Source organism: Barbus barbus, assembly GCF_936440315.1.
Source record: "Barbus barbus genome assembly, chromosome: 15".
Lineage (NCBI taxonomy): Eukaryota > Metazoa > Chordata > Actinopteri > Cypriniformes > Cyprinidae > Barbus > Barbus barbus.
In genome coordinates, this window is record NC_136743.1 from 4,219,135 (window position 1) to 4,239,891 (window position 20,757).

At 36.6% G+C, this 20,757-nt stretch overlaps 1 protein-coding gene across 1 annotated transcript in view; it reads right to left on the reverse strand.

Moving 5' to 3' along the window:
• The window catches only part of LOC306881955 (pituitary adenylate cyclase-activating polypeptide type I receptor-like), a gene marked incomplete at both ends in the record, with an annotated part of 28,486 nt that extends 26,323 nt beyond the window's left edge, over positions 1–2,163 (reverse strand). Inside the window, one exon of the mRNA XM_079436350.1 lies at positions 2,107–2,163. Within this exon, the coding sequence (XP_079292476.1) occupies positions 2,107–2,163 (57 nt within the window). The remainder of the gene's footprint in view (positions 1–2,106) is intronic.
• Between the last annotated feature and the right edge of the window lie 18,594 nt (positions 2,164–20,757).

The window sequence follows — 20,757 nt, forward strand, 5'->3', positions numbered from 1 at the left end:
GGGACGTTCAGGCCTAAATTGGAGGGGTCAGGGGTCAGACCTCAAATTCACCAATCTAAAACGATCCTGTCTGCGATCTGGATTCCAACGAAAATAAAAACCTTCCCAAAAACACAAATAATTTAATAAATGACGGTTCCCTTTTTGTTGCTTCTGACCACACTGTGCCATCTGAATTCAAAATTCTACTGTATTGTTTTTATAGACTCAAATTCTAGATTTTAATTTGACTCAATGTATCTTTAGTTTTACTCAGTTCATCAGTAAACACATGCATGTAAAATGCTGTACTTTAGCCTTCAAAAAAGAGAAAAAATACGCACACAACCATTTTTTTCTTAGTATGAACATTTAAAAAAAAAAAAAAAAAAAATTGAAAGGCTTTATGGGTTTTAACTCTTCTAAGACCAATTGATCTAATCTATCAATATTCACTTTATACTGTAGCTCTATACTCTGTAACAATAATTGGCTCATTTGTGTCTTTAACTTTAGGAGAAACTTCTGAGAAACTTTCCTCACTGTAGGGAAATCACTAAGAACTAACAAGACCTTCATCTCACAACAGTTATCACAAAACCTCAGGATGTGTTTTTCTTCTTCTTTTAAAAGTCAACCTTTCAGATATGCTTTAAAACTGGCACTAAAACAGCTTGTATTTTCAGCTTGCCTGTTCACGGTGCTACTCTAGTGAAACACACTTGCATTGTGAACAGTCAAACAGAAAATACAAAAACTAGTTCTATTTTAGTACTACTACCTGTTTCTGAGTGGCTTTTAATGCATTGCTATCTGGTAACAAACATTAACGAAAATTCATAAATACTGTAACAAATGTATTGCTCATTGTTAGGTAATGCTAGTTAATGCATTAACTAAGGTTAAGTAAGGAAGGTTATTGTAAAGTGCTACCAAAAAAATTCTTCGTCATCAGTTAGGAACCTAGGCGTACTTTTTGATAGCAATCTTTACTTTGAAAAACATGTTTCTAGCATTTGTAAAATTGCATTTTTCCATCTTAAAAATATATCTAAATATACGACCTATGCTCTCAATGTCAAATGCAGAAACATTAATTCATGCATTCCTTGAGGCTAGATTATGGTAATGCTTTATTAGGTGGTTGCTCTGCACGTTTAATAAACAAACTCCAGCTGGTTCAAAATGCAGCAGCTTGAGTTCTTACTAGAACCAGGAAGTTCAACCCGGTTCTAGAACCTGGTTCGGTCAACACTGCACTGGCTCCCTATTAAACATCGGATACATTTTAAGATCTTGCTAATTACCTATAAAGCCCTGAATGGTTTGGCACCTCAGTATTTGAGTGAGCTCTTATCGCATTATAGTCCTTCACGTCTGCTGCGATCTCAAAACTCTGGCCATTTGATAATACCTAGAATATCAAAATCAACTGCGGACGGGAGATCCCGTTTTTCTATTTAGCGCCCAAACTCTGGAACAATCTACCTAACACTGTTCGGGAAGCAGACAAACTCTGTCAGTTTAAATCTAGATTAAAGACCCATCTCTTTAACCTGGCTTACACATAATACACTATCGCATTTCTATAATTCAAATCCCTTTTAAGGATTGTTAGGCATTAATTAGGTCAACCGGAACCGGGAACACTTCCCACAACATCTGATGCACTTATTACATTGTTAGAAGAATGGCATCTACGCTAATATTAGTCTGTTTCTTTCTTATTCCGAGGTCACCGTAGCCACCCAGATCCAGTCCGTATCCAGATCAGATGGTGGATCAGCACCTAGAGATGAGCTCTACAGCAGGACACCTAGATGAACCCCAGAGACTGATCCCCAGAGAAGACCCTGTCTCCAAGACGGCCATCAGGACAAGACCACAGGAACCAGATGAGTCCTTTGCACAATCTGATTCTGCTTTAGCCTAGATTTAAACTGCTGATTTTGTCTGGCCAGAGGAGAATGACACTATTTTGACAAACTGTTTCCCCGTCTAAATACTTTAAAGCTGATATAAAGCCACCCTGCTTTATATTAAGCCAATGTAAAGCTGCTTTGACACAATTTGCATTGTTAAAAGCGCTACACAAATAATATTGACTTGACTTGACTTGATTCTTACCAGGCTGATGATGAGGAAGAGGACGAGGAAGGTCTCTCTTGTCGCGTGTCTATGCATTCTGCTCACAATTGTTCCCAGAGATCTCAAACACAACCTCATAAAGCCTAAAAGAGAAGGAACATTGTTTTAAAACACACACACACGCACACAGACAGAGACACAGAGCTGCTTTAGTACTACTGGCCACATCATAATATACTGCAGCACAGTGGCTGATGCTCAGTCTGGACCCACAACAACACCGAATCACCCTTACATTCTTTATTATATACAACCCCATCCAAAATAATCAAATCTCTGATCGCTGATGTGCGCATGGCCGGCGCGGAGGGAGGGGCGAGTGGGCAGGGGTTTACGGGAAATGTGTGTCGGCCAGATTTACTGATCCACAGCGAATCTGAGGAGGTATAAGATCCTTTAAGATGAGACCTGTGCGAGGACAGTGTACGGTCTCCGAGCCCCCGCTGTCTTACTCATCGTTATTAGCTCCCCAAAAAAAGGAATAAATGGATGAATCATAGGGAATAAAACACACACATAGACAAAAACAAGCAGGGATTCAATTACATTGCCACTGCAGAACTCCTAACTTGCATGCTCAGAAAAACAAGATGATTCAGTGCCGAAAAGAATCAGATATTACACTGCTTTCCTCCAAAGGAACGTGCAATGATTTGGTATTTGGTATGAATTGCAGCTCTCAAGTCTAGAAATGCCAATTTCAGTAGAAAATGTACATCTAAATGTTTCTTCTTGCACATTCTCTCTCTTCTCCATGCTATTTTTGTAACCCTTGTGGGATGCAAACAAACAGGCACTTCAAGGAGAGAAAGACAGTTGAGTGTCAATCAAACAGAAGGGATTTTTTATGGATGCAAAACACACACTGTGGCTCTGATAACCATCATAATGAGAAGCACAGGGCTGAACGCGGCTCTGTTTCTGAATGGGCTCTGTGCTCTTGAAGGCACAACAGCATCTGGTAATAATAATAACGGTCATTTAACATTGCATGCTCTTGCGTATTTTTATACTGCTAATGCTATTGTGATCTACTGTATTGCTACATTAATTCCATTAACGGTGATGCAACTGTTCCATGACACAAAAAGCAACACTTTAACACAAAGAGAAAAGCATAACATTTTCAGCACCTAATGAATTGAAATGACTTAATATGGTTCACAATGTCAAAACATTACAAGGTCAAAAGTGTGTTAGGCTTCCGAATAAAATGGAGGTCATTGAATACATGTACTTTTTTCAAAAAAATCTGATTCATTTTGAGGCAGTCGTTTGAATGGGAATGTACAGTGGTTGGGTTTGTTTTGCCTGATTGCTGTGACTCACTGCATGCCTTCATATTCACTGCAGAAATCTGGATTGATTTACTGATGATGGTGTGAGGCGTTAGAGACAACAGACCTAATGCATGAAAGAAACCAAATTGCCTGATTATTGGCTTTACACAGGTGCTTTACTGTAAATGACACTGTCAACATTTTTTCTGGCTCAAAACACACAAGTTTGCTTCATGAGGTGCATATCAGTGCACTGGAATATATTTCACCCATTAAAAAAAACCAAAATGCATAATGTTATTGGCCTTATATGTATTATGCATCATTATCAGTACAGTTCAACCCATTTTCTCCCTAGTTTTCATTGTTAAGTCTCACGATGTTTAACTTTTGAGGTTTGGCTGTAATTCTCATTATTCTTAATGATGGCTCTCATTAGATTTTCATTACTGTCACAGAGTAATGAAATCCTCCTGTCTGGTCAGTTTATTTTTATTAAAATCAGTAGACTTTAAATGTAATACATCAAACAACAGCCTTGATACATATTAATAAATAATAATATTAGCGTTTAAATAATATAGAATAATTTTCTGCATTAAAGTCAGTGGAAACGTGACTAATTGTGATGAAAATATTTATGCAAATATAATTTTGTATTATTTTCTTTTAATTTTGGGGTGAAATTCTGGAGAAGCTTCATGAGATTCATCCATTTACAGTTTACATGAAAAATAGCTCATGCTCAACAAGGATTTGCGACAAACATGTTTTGGTTGCATCCAAATGCATCCTTTTAAAGTAATAATGTGGATGAATCGGTACATTATAACACGCAAATCATCTTCACATTCCTGAACTGAACGTATATCCAACAAATCAATCCCAATAATCTCTGCGGTCTCTAAATATTCACTCATCTCATATTAATGATTAATCCATCCATAGGAACACGCATGCCGTTCACTACAGTGTATTATTGTGAACGGAGGTCGCCCGCATTCAATGTATCGCTGTAGCTTTAGACTGCGATCAATGACTGAAGAAACGCGAAGAAAGAAGATGCGCAAACTCACCATCACAGAATGGCTCGCGATATAATCCCTCTTCTTCGTTGCAACGTCTGCAAATGGACGGTTCGATTCGTGCACCTGCGATTTCAACTTTGTCATCCGCGTCTCACATCGACAGACTGGAGTAATGAAGGTCTGTGGAGCTCTGGAGGAGCGTGAGGGTGAAGAGCGGTGATTCCCTCACTGCTGCTGACAATCACCAGCATCACTGAACATCACAGCACAGCATTCACATTATTAAGCCATCACACGCTATCATTCAACCCTCAACGCTTAACATTGAATTTTTCACCAATTGGCATTATATGCATTCAATGCATATATATTTAATTATTCAATGCATATATATATATTTGGCTTTATTTGATTTTTGAGATTCTAATTGTGGTTTAAAATTCATTAACTAGTGAACAATCCTACCATTATTCATCATTAATATTGCTCACCAACACCGAACATCACTTGCATAAATAAACCATCACTCACCATTACTGATCATCATTCACCAACAATGAACATGTCACAGTTTTTCGCCAACAGACAAAATGTATTCAATACACTTTCTTTGATTAGTGAGTTTTTCAATCCAGGTTTATAATCTATTAACTAGTGATTAATCCTACCATTATTCATCACTAATATTGCATCACTCACATCACCAACAGTAATCACTTTTTCACCAATCTAAATACGATTTCTTTGAAAACTATTTTGTGAGTTTCTTGTGGTTTATCATCCATTAACTACACAATCGGCATTATTCAGCGTCACTAATATTGCCCAAAACTGAATATCACTTACATAAATAAGCCACGACTCACCATTATTTACTGTCATTCACCAAAATTGAACATTATTCAAAATGTTTCTCCAATTTGAATAATGCATGCTAATTGTGGTGTAGATTCCAAATAACTAGTGATAAAACCTACTATTATTCATAATCACTACTATTGCTCTCCAACACTGAGCATCACTTATATTAATAAAACATCAGTCACCATTATTTATCATCGCACCACCAGTTAACCCTTCAGAATTTGCCACCAACTGGCATAATGCATTTCTTTTCTTTCATTGTTTTGTGAGTTTTTACCAACACTATACACTATTCCCCAATTGGGATTTCCTTTGATTTGTGAGCTTTTAATTGTATTCCTACCATTATTCATTATTAACCCTAATAATGATTTCCAACACTAAACATCACTCACTATTATTTACCATCATTCAGTGAACTCTCCTCAATTGTTTTATGAATTAAAATGATGCTTTACTGCATTTTCTCATCTTACTTTGTTTTGTGAGTTTATAATCGTGGTTTATAATCCATTTAGTAGTAAACAATCCTGCATCATTTATTGTACCTAATACAGCTGTCTAACACTCAACATCATTTATATAAATAAATAATTATTTACCATGATTCACCATCATTGATCCTGATCCTTCATTCATAAACAGTTAACATTTCAACAATTCAATGCATTTTTTGTCTTTTATTGTTTTGTCTAATAGTGGTTTATAGTCCTTTAAGGAAAGGATGTGACGTGTGGCGACCCATACAATGAATTTGTGATCTGCATTTAACCCATTCAAGTGCACACACACAGCAGTGAGTAGTGAACAAACACACACAAGGAGCAGTGGGCAGCCATTTATGCCTGGGGAGCAGTTGGGGGTTTGGTGCCTTGCTCAAGGGTCTCACCTCAGTCGTGGTATTGAGGGTAGAGACACATGCCCCCACCTACAATACAGACCTGAGACTCGAAGCCATGACCTTTGGGTTATAAGTCTGACTCTCTATCCATTAGGCCACGACATTATTCATCATCACTAATATTGCTTTCCAGCACCTAACATCATTAATATAAATAAATAAACAATCACTCACTATGATTTACCATCATTCACCAACAGAGCACAATTTTTCACCAATCTGCATAATGCATTCAATGCCGTTTCTTTGAAGACTCTTTTTCCAGTTTTCTAACTGGTTTGCAGTCCAGTAACTATAGTGATCAGTCCTACTATTATTCATCATTTACCATGAAACACTGAAAATCCCCCATATTAATAACCATAACACACAATTCACCATCACTGAACCATCTATAACCAGCAGTAAACATTATTCACTATTACTCACCATCATTAACCATTTTACCATCATTAAACCATCACTCGCCAAAAGTAACCAGTTAACGTGTTACAGTTATTGTGTACATATTAGTTTGCAAGTAAATGTGACTAGAATAGTCTCTATGCTTTCCTACCAACACAAGAGCCTATACTGTACTGTACAAAATACAACAAATACAGATTGTTGCAGTGCAGGATTGTATATATTTGTGTGAGGTCTAGTTATAGGGGAGTCTTGAGGTTTCTTATTAAAAGTGGCTGATGTATGAGCTGGAATTTGTTCCACCACCGAGTTCAAGAATTAAGAGGGTGTACAATGTGGACAAGCAGGAATCCATCATGTGGAGAGAAGAGGAGCGGATCACAGCAGTCCGGCTGGGCTTTACAGTCTCTGATCAGTCATAAGAGAGTGTTGTCTTCTTTAAGTTCTGTCTAGCTGTGCTGGAGTCAGAGATTCTCTCGGTCACTGCCTAAATGTGACAATACATTCAGCACACACTGTTGTTCAAAAGTGTTTTTTTTTATTTTTTTTTATTCAGCAATGATTTCTATTTTAAATAAATGCTGTTCTTTTGAACTTTCTATTCATCAAAAGCAACACAACTGTTTCCAACATTAATAATAGTAACAAATGTTTCTTGAGCAGCAAATCAGCACATTAGAATGATTAGAATTGTTACTGTATTTTTTAATCAAATGAATGCAGCCAAGCTTGGTGAGCATAAAAGACTTCTTTCAAAAACATTAACATTTAAAAGTCAAGTCAGTAATAAAATACTTTTTTGTGTATATATAATAGCAAATATACCTTTGTTAAAATCTCCAGCTTCTCAGCTTTTTCTCTGGACCCCAGGTTTTGGTGGGTAAAAAACAGGTCACCACCTGAAACAAAATCACTTGAGAAACATTGATCTAGATTTTCAGAAAAGTCTGCAATGAAAAGAACTTAAGATGTACCTAAATAAATATCAGAGCTGCTATACACATTTTTATAGCTTCATTACTGTATGTCAACATTTTGTGTCTAATTTTATCCCTCCTAACAAATTTTAGAAAAACACCTGAGACAATGTTAACATATCCATTAAAAGAGCAATAAATGATCCTCTGAGAGAATCAGCCTCACGTTTCTCCATCTGTTAGTAGATTAAAGGAGCAGATTAAAGGAATAGATCATCTAAAAATGAAAATACACATAAAAAGATGGGTTTGGAACGACAAGAGGATGAGTAAATAATGACAACATTTTCTTTACATTTTTTAAAGGTTAATCCCTCGGTTTCAAATGTACTAATTGAACTATGGTCTAATCCTGGCTTAGTCTAAACCCTGTCTGTGAAACCAGGTCATAGTATCCTTTTTTAATTTTGCCTGTCAGTTCTCTCTGTAAGCATGGAAACAGTCGCTTCAGGTTTGTGTCTTATAATCAGCAAAATAACAAAAGCCAACTGCTCTCACCCCGGCCGCATGACCTGTGCAATGAAACACAATGCTGGAGATGACAGTGCATTCGGAGCTCATGGCAGGAGCATTAACCCACAACCCAGTGTCCTGCAGGGATCTTTTCTCCATCGTTTTATACTGTCTGAAATAAGGTGAGGGGGAGCAAATTAACTCACGACAACTGAAGAAATCTGAGAAAACACACTGCTTAACATATAAAAAAAACAGGGCATTTGGCGTTTAATCATTAAAAAATGCAGCACCAAAGTGTATCATATTCCTGGAAAGCACTACTATGAATGTTATATGAATGTTCTTAACAGTTAGGAGATGAGATAAAACATCTCAAACTCAATAGCTGATGAAGTGTTTCCATGGCAAAAAGGAGGAAACACTCCATTTCCAGTTGTACATCAGCGGGTTGAGAGAGGCGTGTCATGTCCTAATTGAAGACCTCAGCGGAATCAGATGTCCTTCACAGCAGAGCGCTATATCGTCTCAACAGCATCAAAAACAGCACTCTCATTATTGAGAAGAATGCGTCAGAATTTTAAATGAAAGCTTTTTTTGATGTCTAATTTCCCTGTATTGTTCCAGGGCCTCTTCGCTGCATCCTCGTGGCTCTGCAGACGTCTCAAACAGAGCGGGTGCCTCATTCAGGGCCCTGAGCGCCACTATCGCCATGGTGATTTGGCTGTGACGCAGAGCTGATAAGATATTTGAGGGGCTGAGCGCTGAACTCCTGCAGCCCCCCGTGAAGAGCGCGCCGTGGGGAGGCGAACGGAAGGACTCGATAATGGCCATCAGCATCCACTCTCATTAAGAGGAGGAGAGCACTGGCGCTCACACGTGTGAGACGATGTCAAACGCAAAAGAGTTCACTGCAATGAAATCTGTCAATGTACTCCAGAAAGACAATGCAGCTTCATCTTTAAGAGTGAAAAGTTAAACACACGTGATCTTTTGTACTTGAGTTACTGTGCAGAAGTTTTGTGCAACAAATTAATACTTACTTTATACTACTAATAATGAATTTATTCAGCAAGGATGCATTAAAATGTTCAAAAGTTACATTTATAATGTTACAAAAGATTTCTGTTTGAAATAAATGCTGTTCTTTTGAACTTTCCACTCATGAAGGAATCAGCTGTTTTCAGGAATCAACAAGGAATCAAGCAACACAACTGTTTTCAACATTGATAATAATCAGAAATGTTTCTTGTTCAAATCATGTTCAAATCAGCATTTTTTTTTTATCAACAACTGTTTATTGAGTTTTATTTGTGGAACAGTAGTGCAAAACAACAATCAGCTGTACACATTTAAAACCCATCCCACCCCTTGGTAGACTTAATAAAATAAAATAAAATAACATAAATAATAATAATAAACACATATTAATTAATATTAATAGATAAACAAATAACAATAAAATAATTTTTACAAAGATTTTAGAAAAGAAGACAACATTAAAAGCTGAATGCCATGAATTTATAGTTTCACATGTATATGAGAAGTAGAGAGTTCCCTATCTGTTGTTCACATTCACTTGGGAGCCCCAATCACCTCTGATATTACAACCCACCTAAGAGAAAACTCCAATGAATATTGGCTAGTGGATTTTGCATACCTGAGCCACTCCCCGTGCATACGGGTATAAATAGGCGACAGGTGCATCCACTCATCAGATTTTTGCTTCGGAGCAGAGTGGATGAGAAGATTGCTGATCGCCACAAAGCCTTTCCACCTCTTTATTTTGTTCCCGGTTGGCGTTACGGTGCAGTCAGCGGTGTCCCTCCAGCAGCGATTCCCCTGGGCACTTCAATTGAAAGAGCAAATTCTAAAAGTGCAAATCGCGGACGGTTCGCGTCTTTTTAAAGATGCAGTTCCATCCGTGTTCTCTTGGTTGCGGTCGTTACCTGTCCGTGGATGACAGACACGATCGTTGTCTTCAGTGTCTGGGCATCCAACACGCTAAAAATGCGTTCGTGGATGATTCGTGCGCCTGTTGTGGGTATATGAACATAACGGCGCTGCCGTTGAATCAGACATTAAACAGATTCAAATACAAGCAGTTCAATCTCATTTTATTTCACTTAGTATTTGTCTGTTATGTGTTTTTTTTTTTTTGGTCCAGACGGTGCAACATCAGATTCAACTCATGAGGATTAATCAAGTACTTTGTGTATAGGACAAGTGGCCTTTGATTAACATTCAGTTCACTTTGGTAGTTGCCTATGTAGTCGGCGAGGCTGTTCACTAGATTTTGGCACAGAGCAGGGCAAAGCCTTCCTCGTGTCCAGGCTGCAAATCTTTTTGCAATTCAGACTCACAGCAATCTGTCTGTTTCATTTTGTTCCATTTGTCTTTGACAGGCCCGTTCCATAGCTGTCTAACAGCGCGAGCCGACTGACATGCAGAAGAATAACTTTGTGAAAAGCTTTACTCATATAATTACAGTAAGACTGAAATCAGTGACACACACAGGCACATGAATGACACGTGTCATTGTGTTTTCACTCTTGTCTGTGCTTAAAAGAACAAGTCGTTTCACAATATAGTGTCAGCAGGGAGTGCGCCTCAATTTTTATGCATGTAAGAAATGAAAAATGATGGAGAGAGACTAAATACATGGCAAATTGGATATATATATATATATATATATACCTAGGTATGTATATGTGTGTGTATATACACAAACAACTGTGATTTTTGTCAATACAGCGCAGGTCAAATGGGGTCCAAAGTGAGTATATTTATCTTATTTTTCAACCCCTCTCCACTAAAGTCCTGTTATATAGAGACATTTTCCACCATGCAATCAATTCCTGATGAATAAAGAACAAGTCTCCACATTTGTATCTCACTGAGAAAATTTCCCTCATTTCTTATTGTTTCCCTTGTTCCTTATTTCTGGGAAATGTCACATTACTTCAGAAAATGCACTGCGAATGCAGGTTTATCTTTGCTTTAGAAGATTGTGTGCACATGTCCAGTCTTTCAGGATGAAAATACTTCCGTCAAAAAAAAAGGCAAGATGTTTTGTGTGGGAAGAGCATTTCAATGGCATCCAGCTGAGATGATTGCGAGATTCTGAGAGGCTCTAAAACTCTGAATACAGACTTTACCATATAATTCCATAAAGCAATATTCCCACATTGCCTGGATGTTTTCTGTAAAACATTCTTAAAATGCAATGGTCCCCAGATAATACTGTACCCCAAAAATACCAGACATGTAAACAGCTGTTCTCTTGTGAACCACTAACAAAAAAGCCCAAAACTAAAGCAGCTGGTGGTGATCTCCCATGTCAATGTGATCTGTCTGGCATTGTTCCTCAGAAATGTCTCTTTGAGGCTAATCAAGGTCAGGTTTTGAGCTTACTGTCTGGATCCAAATTTTAGTCACATGTGGCTCAGGTTTCATGTTTATCAAAAGTCTGTATTCATATGGGAGTGATTGAGTCCATTCTCACAACAAATAGGAAATTCCATTTTATAAACCTCTTGGAGGATTTCACTAGCAGAGGTTAATTGTCAGAGAGTCACCACAGTCACCGCAATCTCCACCAACGACACTCACCAGATCCCAATCCCCTGATTTCTGATCACCGCCACCTGTCAGCACTAATCAGCAGCACTATATCCCTGTAGTCCTCCCGTTCACTCACTGTCTGGTCTCAAATTTTCCATGTTGACTAACCTGACCCACTTACCAGCTGCTCCAGTGTTCCTATCCCTGTTCTCCACCGCTCCAGTTCTCCTCCACGCTCCACTGTTACCTCCGGATCCCCTGGAAAAGGAAAAAGTACATTCACACTCAGATAAGCCCCTAGAGACATTCCCATTCCCCACCTGCTTACCTGGACGTTCTGCTCATATCATTCCCCTCTGCTACTACTCAATAAACCTGTTGATTGTATTGCACTTACCTCTGTGTCTATCTGCTGACATTAATAGTCAGTGAAAAATGAATGGTTGTTAAGTAAATGTGTGTATACTGATGATTACGGTGTGTGACGTGACCACATGCAAACCCAAACACAAATGTTTAGGTTCGTAAAGACCTTTTAATATTTTTGTAAGAAGTCTCTTGCTCACCAAAGCTGCATTTTAAAAAAATAAAAAAACAGTAAAAAAGAAAAATTGTGAAACATCAATATAATAAAAAACTATTTAAATGTATTTTAAAATGTAATGTTATTGCTGTGATCAAAGCTGAATTTTCAGCATCGTTACTCCAGTCTTGTGTCACATGATCCTTCAGAAATCATTCTAATATGCTGATTTGCTGCTCAAGAAACAGTTCTGACTGTTATCAGTGTTGAAAACAGTCTTGCTTAAAGGAATAGTTCATGCAAAAGAAACATCCGTTTCTCACCAATGGATCCTCTGCAGTGAATGGGTGCCGTCAGAATGAGAGTCCAAACAGCTGATAAAAAATCACAATAATCCACACCACTCCAGTCCATCAATTAACAGCTTGTGAAGTGAAAAGCTGCATGCTTGTAAGAAAGAAACCCATCATTAATATGTTTTTAACCTTAAACCGTTGCTTCCAGCTAAAATACAAGTCCATAATCCACAAAATTGCTTCCTCCAGAGAAAAAGTAATCTCTTCTGAATCAGGAGAGAAATATGCACGGATCAAGCACCGCTTACAAGCAAAAACAGTCCAAAACCGTTGTAAACAAATATGTTGGTTGATTTTGATGTGATAGGACAACTGAGATGGTTTCTTTTACTAGAGGAAGCATTATTAGGGATTATAGACACGTTTTCCCGAAGAGGGAGTATGAAGTTAAAACAACATTAACTGATGGATTGGAGTGGTGTGGATTATTGTGATGTTTTTAATCAGCTGTTTGGACTCATTCTGACGGCACCCATTCACTGCAGAGGATCCATTGGTGAGCAACTGACGTAATGCTACATTTCTGCAAATTTGTTCTGATGAAGAAACAAACTCATCTACATCTTGTATGGCATGAGGGTGAATACATTTTGCTATTGCGGTCATGTTATAAAAGCACAAAAACACTTTACATTTTGCATTACATTGATTTTTACCATGGTTAAAAGGATTTTAAGCACTCTGCTTCATGTCGCAATCACTATACGGCCTCAAGTGACTTATTGCTTTAACAGGCTCCATATGTACAAATGTTTCTCATATACTTTCTCAGATATTTATCCATTTGTATGTTTACAACTTTACCACATCATATCTGAATCGAAGCTCACTAAACCATTCAGCATGTCTTGCGGTTGTCATGGTTACGCCGCACTCAAATGCATGAGTCACATGATAAGCGCAACACAGCACATGGCTGTTTCGTGGTTATGATTGTGTGAAACACTGTCCAAAAAAACAGAGTGATGTACAGTGTTGCCGGGAAGAGTTTGGAGTCAAGTGGGCGTTCTGCATGTACCCTGTAATTCCCTGGCAATGCAGAGCATGAAAGAGAAAGAGAGAAAAAGAGGGGGAGGTGAAAGAGAGAAAACTGCTCAATTGGAAAATACATTGACGATGCATTGCACAATAAAATCGGAAAGACTGTTTCGTTGTGTAAACCAGCTTGTCACTATACAGATAAAGAGGGTAATATTCTGTCTATAGCCTGTCAGCAGCAAAATGCATGTCACCCTGCACAGATTGTCCTCTCAGACAAGTATGCATTATTAATGCACAGTACCATGACAGAAAACAAGCTCCTTCCAGGATATGACCTGACTGCAACCTCAGGTCTCCTTCCGTTTAATCCCACATTACCCTGGAGTCATGCAAACTGGATCCATTCTGCTGAAATAGAAGAAAATCATCAGTTAAATAATATTAATAAAAATGTAGAAGGGGGAGATATATTTGATCAATATGCAATTCTGTCATCATTTACTTAACCACATTCATCTCCAAACTCATGACTTTTTTCCCCCTGAAACACAAATGGTCCATACAACTTCTGCACTATATTTCAAGTCTTTTGAAACTAAAAATCTACACCATATCTCCCAAATCTCATTTGTCCTTCTGCACTTTCAAACCTTTTGACTCCAGATGCTTTATACCTGGATTTACAGAAATCAAATACACACACAGTGCCTATAGAAAGTCTTCACACCCCTTAATTTATTTCCACATTTTGTTATGTTGTGTTATGTTAAACTGCTTTAAATTACTTTTTTTCTACATAAATCTAAATCCCACTCACCATAATGACAAAGCAAAAATCGGATTTATGACAGCTTTGCAAATTTATTAAAAAGGAAACACTGAAAAAATGACATTGCACAAGTCTTCTTACCTTTAACTAAAAAATTAAAGCACTTTGGCAACAATTACAGCCTCAGGTCTTTATGGGTATGATGCAACAAGCTTTGAACATCTGCATTTGGTTTTTATTTTGCAATTCTTCTCTTTAGATCATCTCAAGCTCTGTCAGGTTGGCTGGGTACTATCGTTGGACAGCCATTTACAGGTTTCTCCAAAGATGTCTGATTGGTTCCAAGTCCCAGCTCTGGCTGTGCCACTCGAGGACCTAAGCGTCTCCTGCATTGTCTTGGCTGTGTGCATCGGGTGATTGTCATGTTGGAAGGTGAACTTTCAGCCAAGTCTGAGGTTCTGAGCTCTCTGAACTAGGTTTTCATTAAGGATATCTCTGTATCTGGCTGCATTCAGCTTTCTGTCTTCTCTGATCACTTCCTCAGTCCCTGACGCTGAAAAACACCCCCAATGCATGATGCTGCTACCACCATGCTTCACCATTGGGATGGTATTATTCAGGTGATAAGCGGTGCTTGGTTTCCCTCAGACATCAATAAGGAATTGAGGTTCATCAGACCAGAGAATCTTTTTTTTTTTTCATACTCTGAGAGTTATTTGGCTGTATTTTTGTAAATTCCAATCAGGGTTTCATGTATCTTTACTGAGGAGAAGCTTGAGTTTGGTCACTTTGCCATCAAGCCCAGATCTGTAGTGTCACAGTGATGTTTGTCATTCTCTAAGTTTCTCCTATCTCCATATAAGATCATGGAGCTCAATCAGAGTGACCATCAGTGTCTTGATCACCTCTCTAACCAAAAACCTTCTCCTTCGATTGCTCAGTTTGGTCAGGAGGCTAGATCTAGGAAGAGTCCACATTGTATAGAAACATCTAAAAAATGATCCAGTGAAACTGGAATGCTCCTGATCTAAATTTCAAGTGTCAAAGCAAAGGGTATGAAGATTTGTGCAATCTAATTTTTGTGCAGTGTTTCCTTTTTAATACATTTGCAAAGTTATGATAAATCCGGTTTTTGCTTTGTCATTATGGTGAGTGCAGTGTAGATTTATGTGGAAAAAAAGTAATTTAAAGCAGTTTAACATAATGTAACATAACAAATTGTGAAAAAAATGAAGGGGTGTGAAGACTTTCTATAGGCACTGTACCTTAACTTGATATCATCATTTTTTAATATCAATTTAAATAAGCTCACAAAATGCTATTGTTTGAATTCAGAAGATTCCTGGAATACTGCGCTTTCTTAAAATTTTTCTTTGAATACAGTAAAAGTTCTTACACCTCACTGCTGTACTGTGGCTATTTCAATCTGTAGGATCTTTTCCTGTATCACGGATCCTGCTGCTGCAGCTGCTGCTGCTGCTGTGTGTTTGTAATTAGAAACATTCACAGTAATTACAAACACACATGCATTCCAGCCTCCATTCTCTCAGCCAATACTGTCATCAAACTCAGATATTTGTCATTTCAGAGAAACCATCTGTTTCCAATGTGCAGACGAGGAAGGAACAAGAAGCCGCAAGCTACAGAAAAAAAAATATATTATGTTTTCACATCCAACCGTCAACACTTCACTGCTCTTCAGATTTCACCAAAACAAGGTTTACCTGCCCTCTGTGTCTCAGCAACAGATCACAAAAGTCGTATGGTTACAATTTCCATGGTAACTATGACCAGGTCATCTATTCATCAGATGAAAACCCAAAGAGCTTCATGCAGATCAGAGCAAACCTGAGACTCTCCAGCACAGACAGTTCATGAGCTGATGTTCCAACACAACACACCTACACACACACATCTATAGTTTGCTATTATGTTCATGAAGAAACCAAGCCCTTTTTATATGAATATTATATATATGATTAATCAATTAATATGAATATATCTAATATTAATATAAATTGATATTTATATATTAATATGTAATAAAACTAAATGTTTTATTATATATTTTATTAATATTACATTTTAATTTATTATGGAAACATTACACACACACACACACAAATATATATATACATATATATTTACTTTTAAAATAAACATCTTTAATTTTAAACATTTTTCATTATTCTTTTACATGAAAATAGAAAGAATATGTTATTTTATAATTATGTAAATAAATGAATAAATAAAAATACATTTAACATTTTCAAGCTGTTGAAAAGTGTCCAAATATTTTACAGTATAATAATTTAATAATTATAATGTGTAGAAATAATAATATAATTATAACAGAATACTAATATTTTGTTATAACAACATAACAGAATAATATAATTACACTTAAAATGCCATCTTTAGTTAAAATATTAGAACAACTTTTACTACACTGACAAAGTAAAATCTGTTTCTTAATAACCATAAGGATAAGCAACAGTAACAGTGATCTTTCCACATTAAAAAAACTAAACAAAAATACAACAAGAAAAGGAAAAGAGTTAAGAGGTCTGCAGCAGTAAAACATGAACATAATGTTTCTGAGCTCCTAACAGAGAGCTGTGAGTGACATGTCAAACAAAAGTGAGATTTCACTCAAAACCGGTGGAAGAGAGACACACTGTTCTCTCCGCTGAGAGTTTCTCTGTTCCACTATAAACTCTTTTGTCCTCTACGGTCAGATTCAGACGTACAGTAATGATGAGTGGCAGAGAGCAGCGGGAGTCCTCATCCTGCAGTGAGGGTGAGATCTGTAAGGACCCTTCACACTAGAAAAGTGTGAAGAGATTCAACGACCCTTCATCCAAAACACACCTGTCTGCGTGAGAACATATCTCTGTCCTGTCTGACTCCCAGAGAAATCCCATCGGCGGTGGCTTTACAGACAACTTACTCAGGAAAAGGTGCTAGGCTTCACTATTAGTATTTATGGAAGCCGCATAATAATGTACATTATATATATTATAAGTAATTGCGACTTTTTATCTCACAATTCAGACTTTGTTTCTTGTAATTGAGAAAAAAGTCACAATTGCAATAAATAAACTAAGAATTCTGACTTTTCTCTGAAAATTCCAAGTTTACATATCACAATTTTTGTTGTTGTTGTTTTTTAACAATTAATTTTTGCCTTTATTTGATAGGACAGTAGTTAGACAGGAAGCGAAGTTGAAGAGAGAGAGAGAGGGGGAATGGGATCGGGAAAAGTCTGCGAGCCAGGGCTCGAACACGGGACGCCTGAAGCACAACATGTTGATGATGCCCACGAGACTATCGGTACCGACCTCAATGTTTCTTCTATAGGAATACTTGAAGTTTACATCTCGCACTTCTGATTTTCTCTAAATAAAGAGTATACATCTCGAAATTCTGTTTTTTTTTTATTCCACCACAAAATAAAATATAAACAAGGTATTTTTTTCTCGCAGTTGTATTGTTTATCTCACAATTGGGACTTTGTTCCCTGCATTTCTGAGAAAAGAGTCCGAATTGTGAAATGTAAACACAGAATTGTGTACTTTTCTCGCAATTCCGAGATTACATCTCACAATTCTTTTTTTTTTTTTTTTTCTTTGAATTCTGAGTTTACTTCTCACAATTATGTTTTTTTGTTTGTTTGTTTCTGCCACTGTATATAAAAAAGGTAATTGTGAAAAAAAAAAAACAATCTCACAATTCTGGAAATAAAATCTTAATTGCAACATATAAACTTTTAAGTATTTTAAGTATACTTTTCTTGCAATTCCAAGTTTACATTTCACATATTTTCTTTCTCTAAATACGTAATTAATTACTGAGTTTGCATCTAGCTATTTTTTTCTCTAAATGCTGAGTTTGCATCTCATAATTCTGCTTTTTGTTCCCAAAAAAAGGGATATTGTGACTTTTTTTACAACTTTTTTTTTATATATATATAATAGAATATGACATTAGAGGCAGAAATAGCATGAAAGCATAAAATGATTAGCATTTTAATGGTACTTTATTAATTATAGACTCTTATAATCTCTGGTTTCCTGAGCTCTGTTTCCAAGAGACCTGTGTATCACTTCAAATGAGCTACTTACCAATATGACCCACTTTGGTTTCAGTCAGGATGGTAAGATCCAACCAGCTCTTTCCTATTCCATTCTTCAGCAGAGAACAAGAAGGAGACCCTTCGAGTAAGTCACAGTACAGCCACCTCCACATTACTCTGAGATGTGTTCATAAACACCTGCATTCACAATTAAACACAAAACACAAGCATGTACTGTAATATCTGATGCATCAAAGCATATTAAAACTGGTAAAACGGCTTTCCTCTTAAGTCAGAATGTCTGACAAATGAAATGATTATACTTGTGCCATGTCTGCAAGGTTTAAATCCCACTAATTAGCTGGGTTAATGTCTACGGTAATTTCTCAATTAGATATTTTAATTCTACTGAGAGCAGGTGGAGAGTGCTGCACCTGTTCACAATAATTGAATGTAGGAGTGCAGAGGCGAGATGTCAAAGTTAGACTCATTAGATTGTTCAGAATGGAATACTAGTGCTCACTAGATACTGTGCACTATATAGTGGTAAAAAGTACTATTAAAATAGCACACTACCAGTCAAAAGTTTGGAATAATTAAGACTTTTTTTATGTTTTTGAAAGAAGTCTCCTCATGCTCACCAAGGCTGCATTTATATGATCAAGCATGAAGTAAAACTTTGTAATTTAAGCGAACTGTTTTCTATTTGAATGTATTTTAAAATGTAATTAATTCCTGTGATACAACACTGAATGTTCAGCATCATTACTCCAGTCTTCAGTTTCACATGGTCCTTCAGAAATAATATGCTGATTTGCTGCTCAAGAAACTTTCTTATTATTATCAATTATTATTATTGAAAAGTTATGCTGCTTTATATTTTTGTGTAAAATGTGATGCATTTTTTCCAGGATTTTTTGATAATTAGAAAGTTAAAAAAACAGAAGTTATTAGAAATAGAAATATTTTGTAACATATGTAAAAGTGTGACTTTTGACCAATTTAGTGTATCTTTGCTAAATAAACATATATACAGTTTTTTTTTTAATCTCACTTAGTTAACTTTTTGAATAGTTGTGCATCAGTTTCCACAAAAGCATTTCAAAGTTTTCAGCATTGATAATAATAAAAAATATGACTTTGGGAGCAAATTATCATATTCTAGAATGATTTCTGAAGGATCATGCAGCTTTGCATCACAGGAATAAATTATATTTTTAAATATACTCAAATAGAAACAGTTATTTTGCACCTTTAATCTGAACATGCATTTTAAAATAAAAGCATTTTTTGTTGTCCAATAAAATAATGTTTACATGCAAAATCTTAAACTAATTATGCCTAAAAAAACAACAACATATAAAATCATGTAAATGCATTAAACAGTGTTTTATAAATAGTTTAAGCAAAAAGTCCAGATTACCCAGATTTCTCTGCAAGTAAAGACTCTTGGTGGCGTTCTGGTGGCAGAGAAAAATAAATAATAATAATTTATTTAAATGATTTTAAATGTAAGATTTTCTTGCATTATGTTTTTTTTTCATTCCTTTAGAAATGACTGTTTTTGAAATTCATTGGTATCTTTATGTGTTTGTAAACACACTCAATGGGACTGTTAATCATTCTTAAAACAGAAAACGAAGACGCAGTCAAGAAAATAGCATTTTGGAATGCAGTATTTATCCCAAATGAGGCCTGCAACTAATTTAAAAAAAAATGTGCAATATGCAATCAGGAATAATGCACATTTTAAAACATTGTATTAGACCACTGAGTATTACATGCATACAGTAAATGCTGCATACTGTCCACAGTATAAATACTGCAGAAACAGAACATGTAGTGTATGCTATATTGTTATTCTGAATATGCCCACACAAACACACACTAATGGCAGCCATGCAGAGGTAAACAAGACAGTGTTTTAGAAAATGATATGTCTTCTGTTAAGTCTTAATCATGAGATGTATCAAGCAGTGAACTCTGTGATGTTCTTCTAATCAAGTGTTCAAAGATCAGCTGCTTCCTTTTAAAAATGACATGCAATTAGCTGTCCAATGTAGGCTGTTGATCACTATTAGCTTCATGATTGCCACTAAATTAAAGGCAGTGATGTATATTTGGATGTGCGGTTCTGTATGTAACGAGAATGCGGACAGGTACGCTGAACGCAGCAGCAGCTCTGTTGAAGCATGCTCTCGCTGGCTGTCTAATGGAAGTCAATGACTTGCATTAGAAAGGTTCCAGAACAGACGGAGTATCCATGGAAACCTGCGCTGGAGAGCATGTCCGTCCCAGTGCCTGCAGCGATATATTGTAATTACAGAGCCATTTATTCTGCACTCGGGAAAAAAAAAGCCCTCAGTGATGGTCGTAATCACGGCCGTCTGAAGGATCAGCGTGCAAGTACGGCAGCCTACGCATGACCTGATTAAAATTTCAACTAAATCAAGT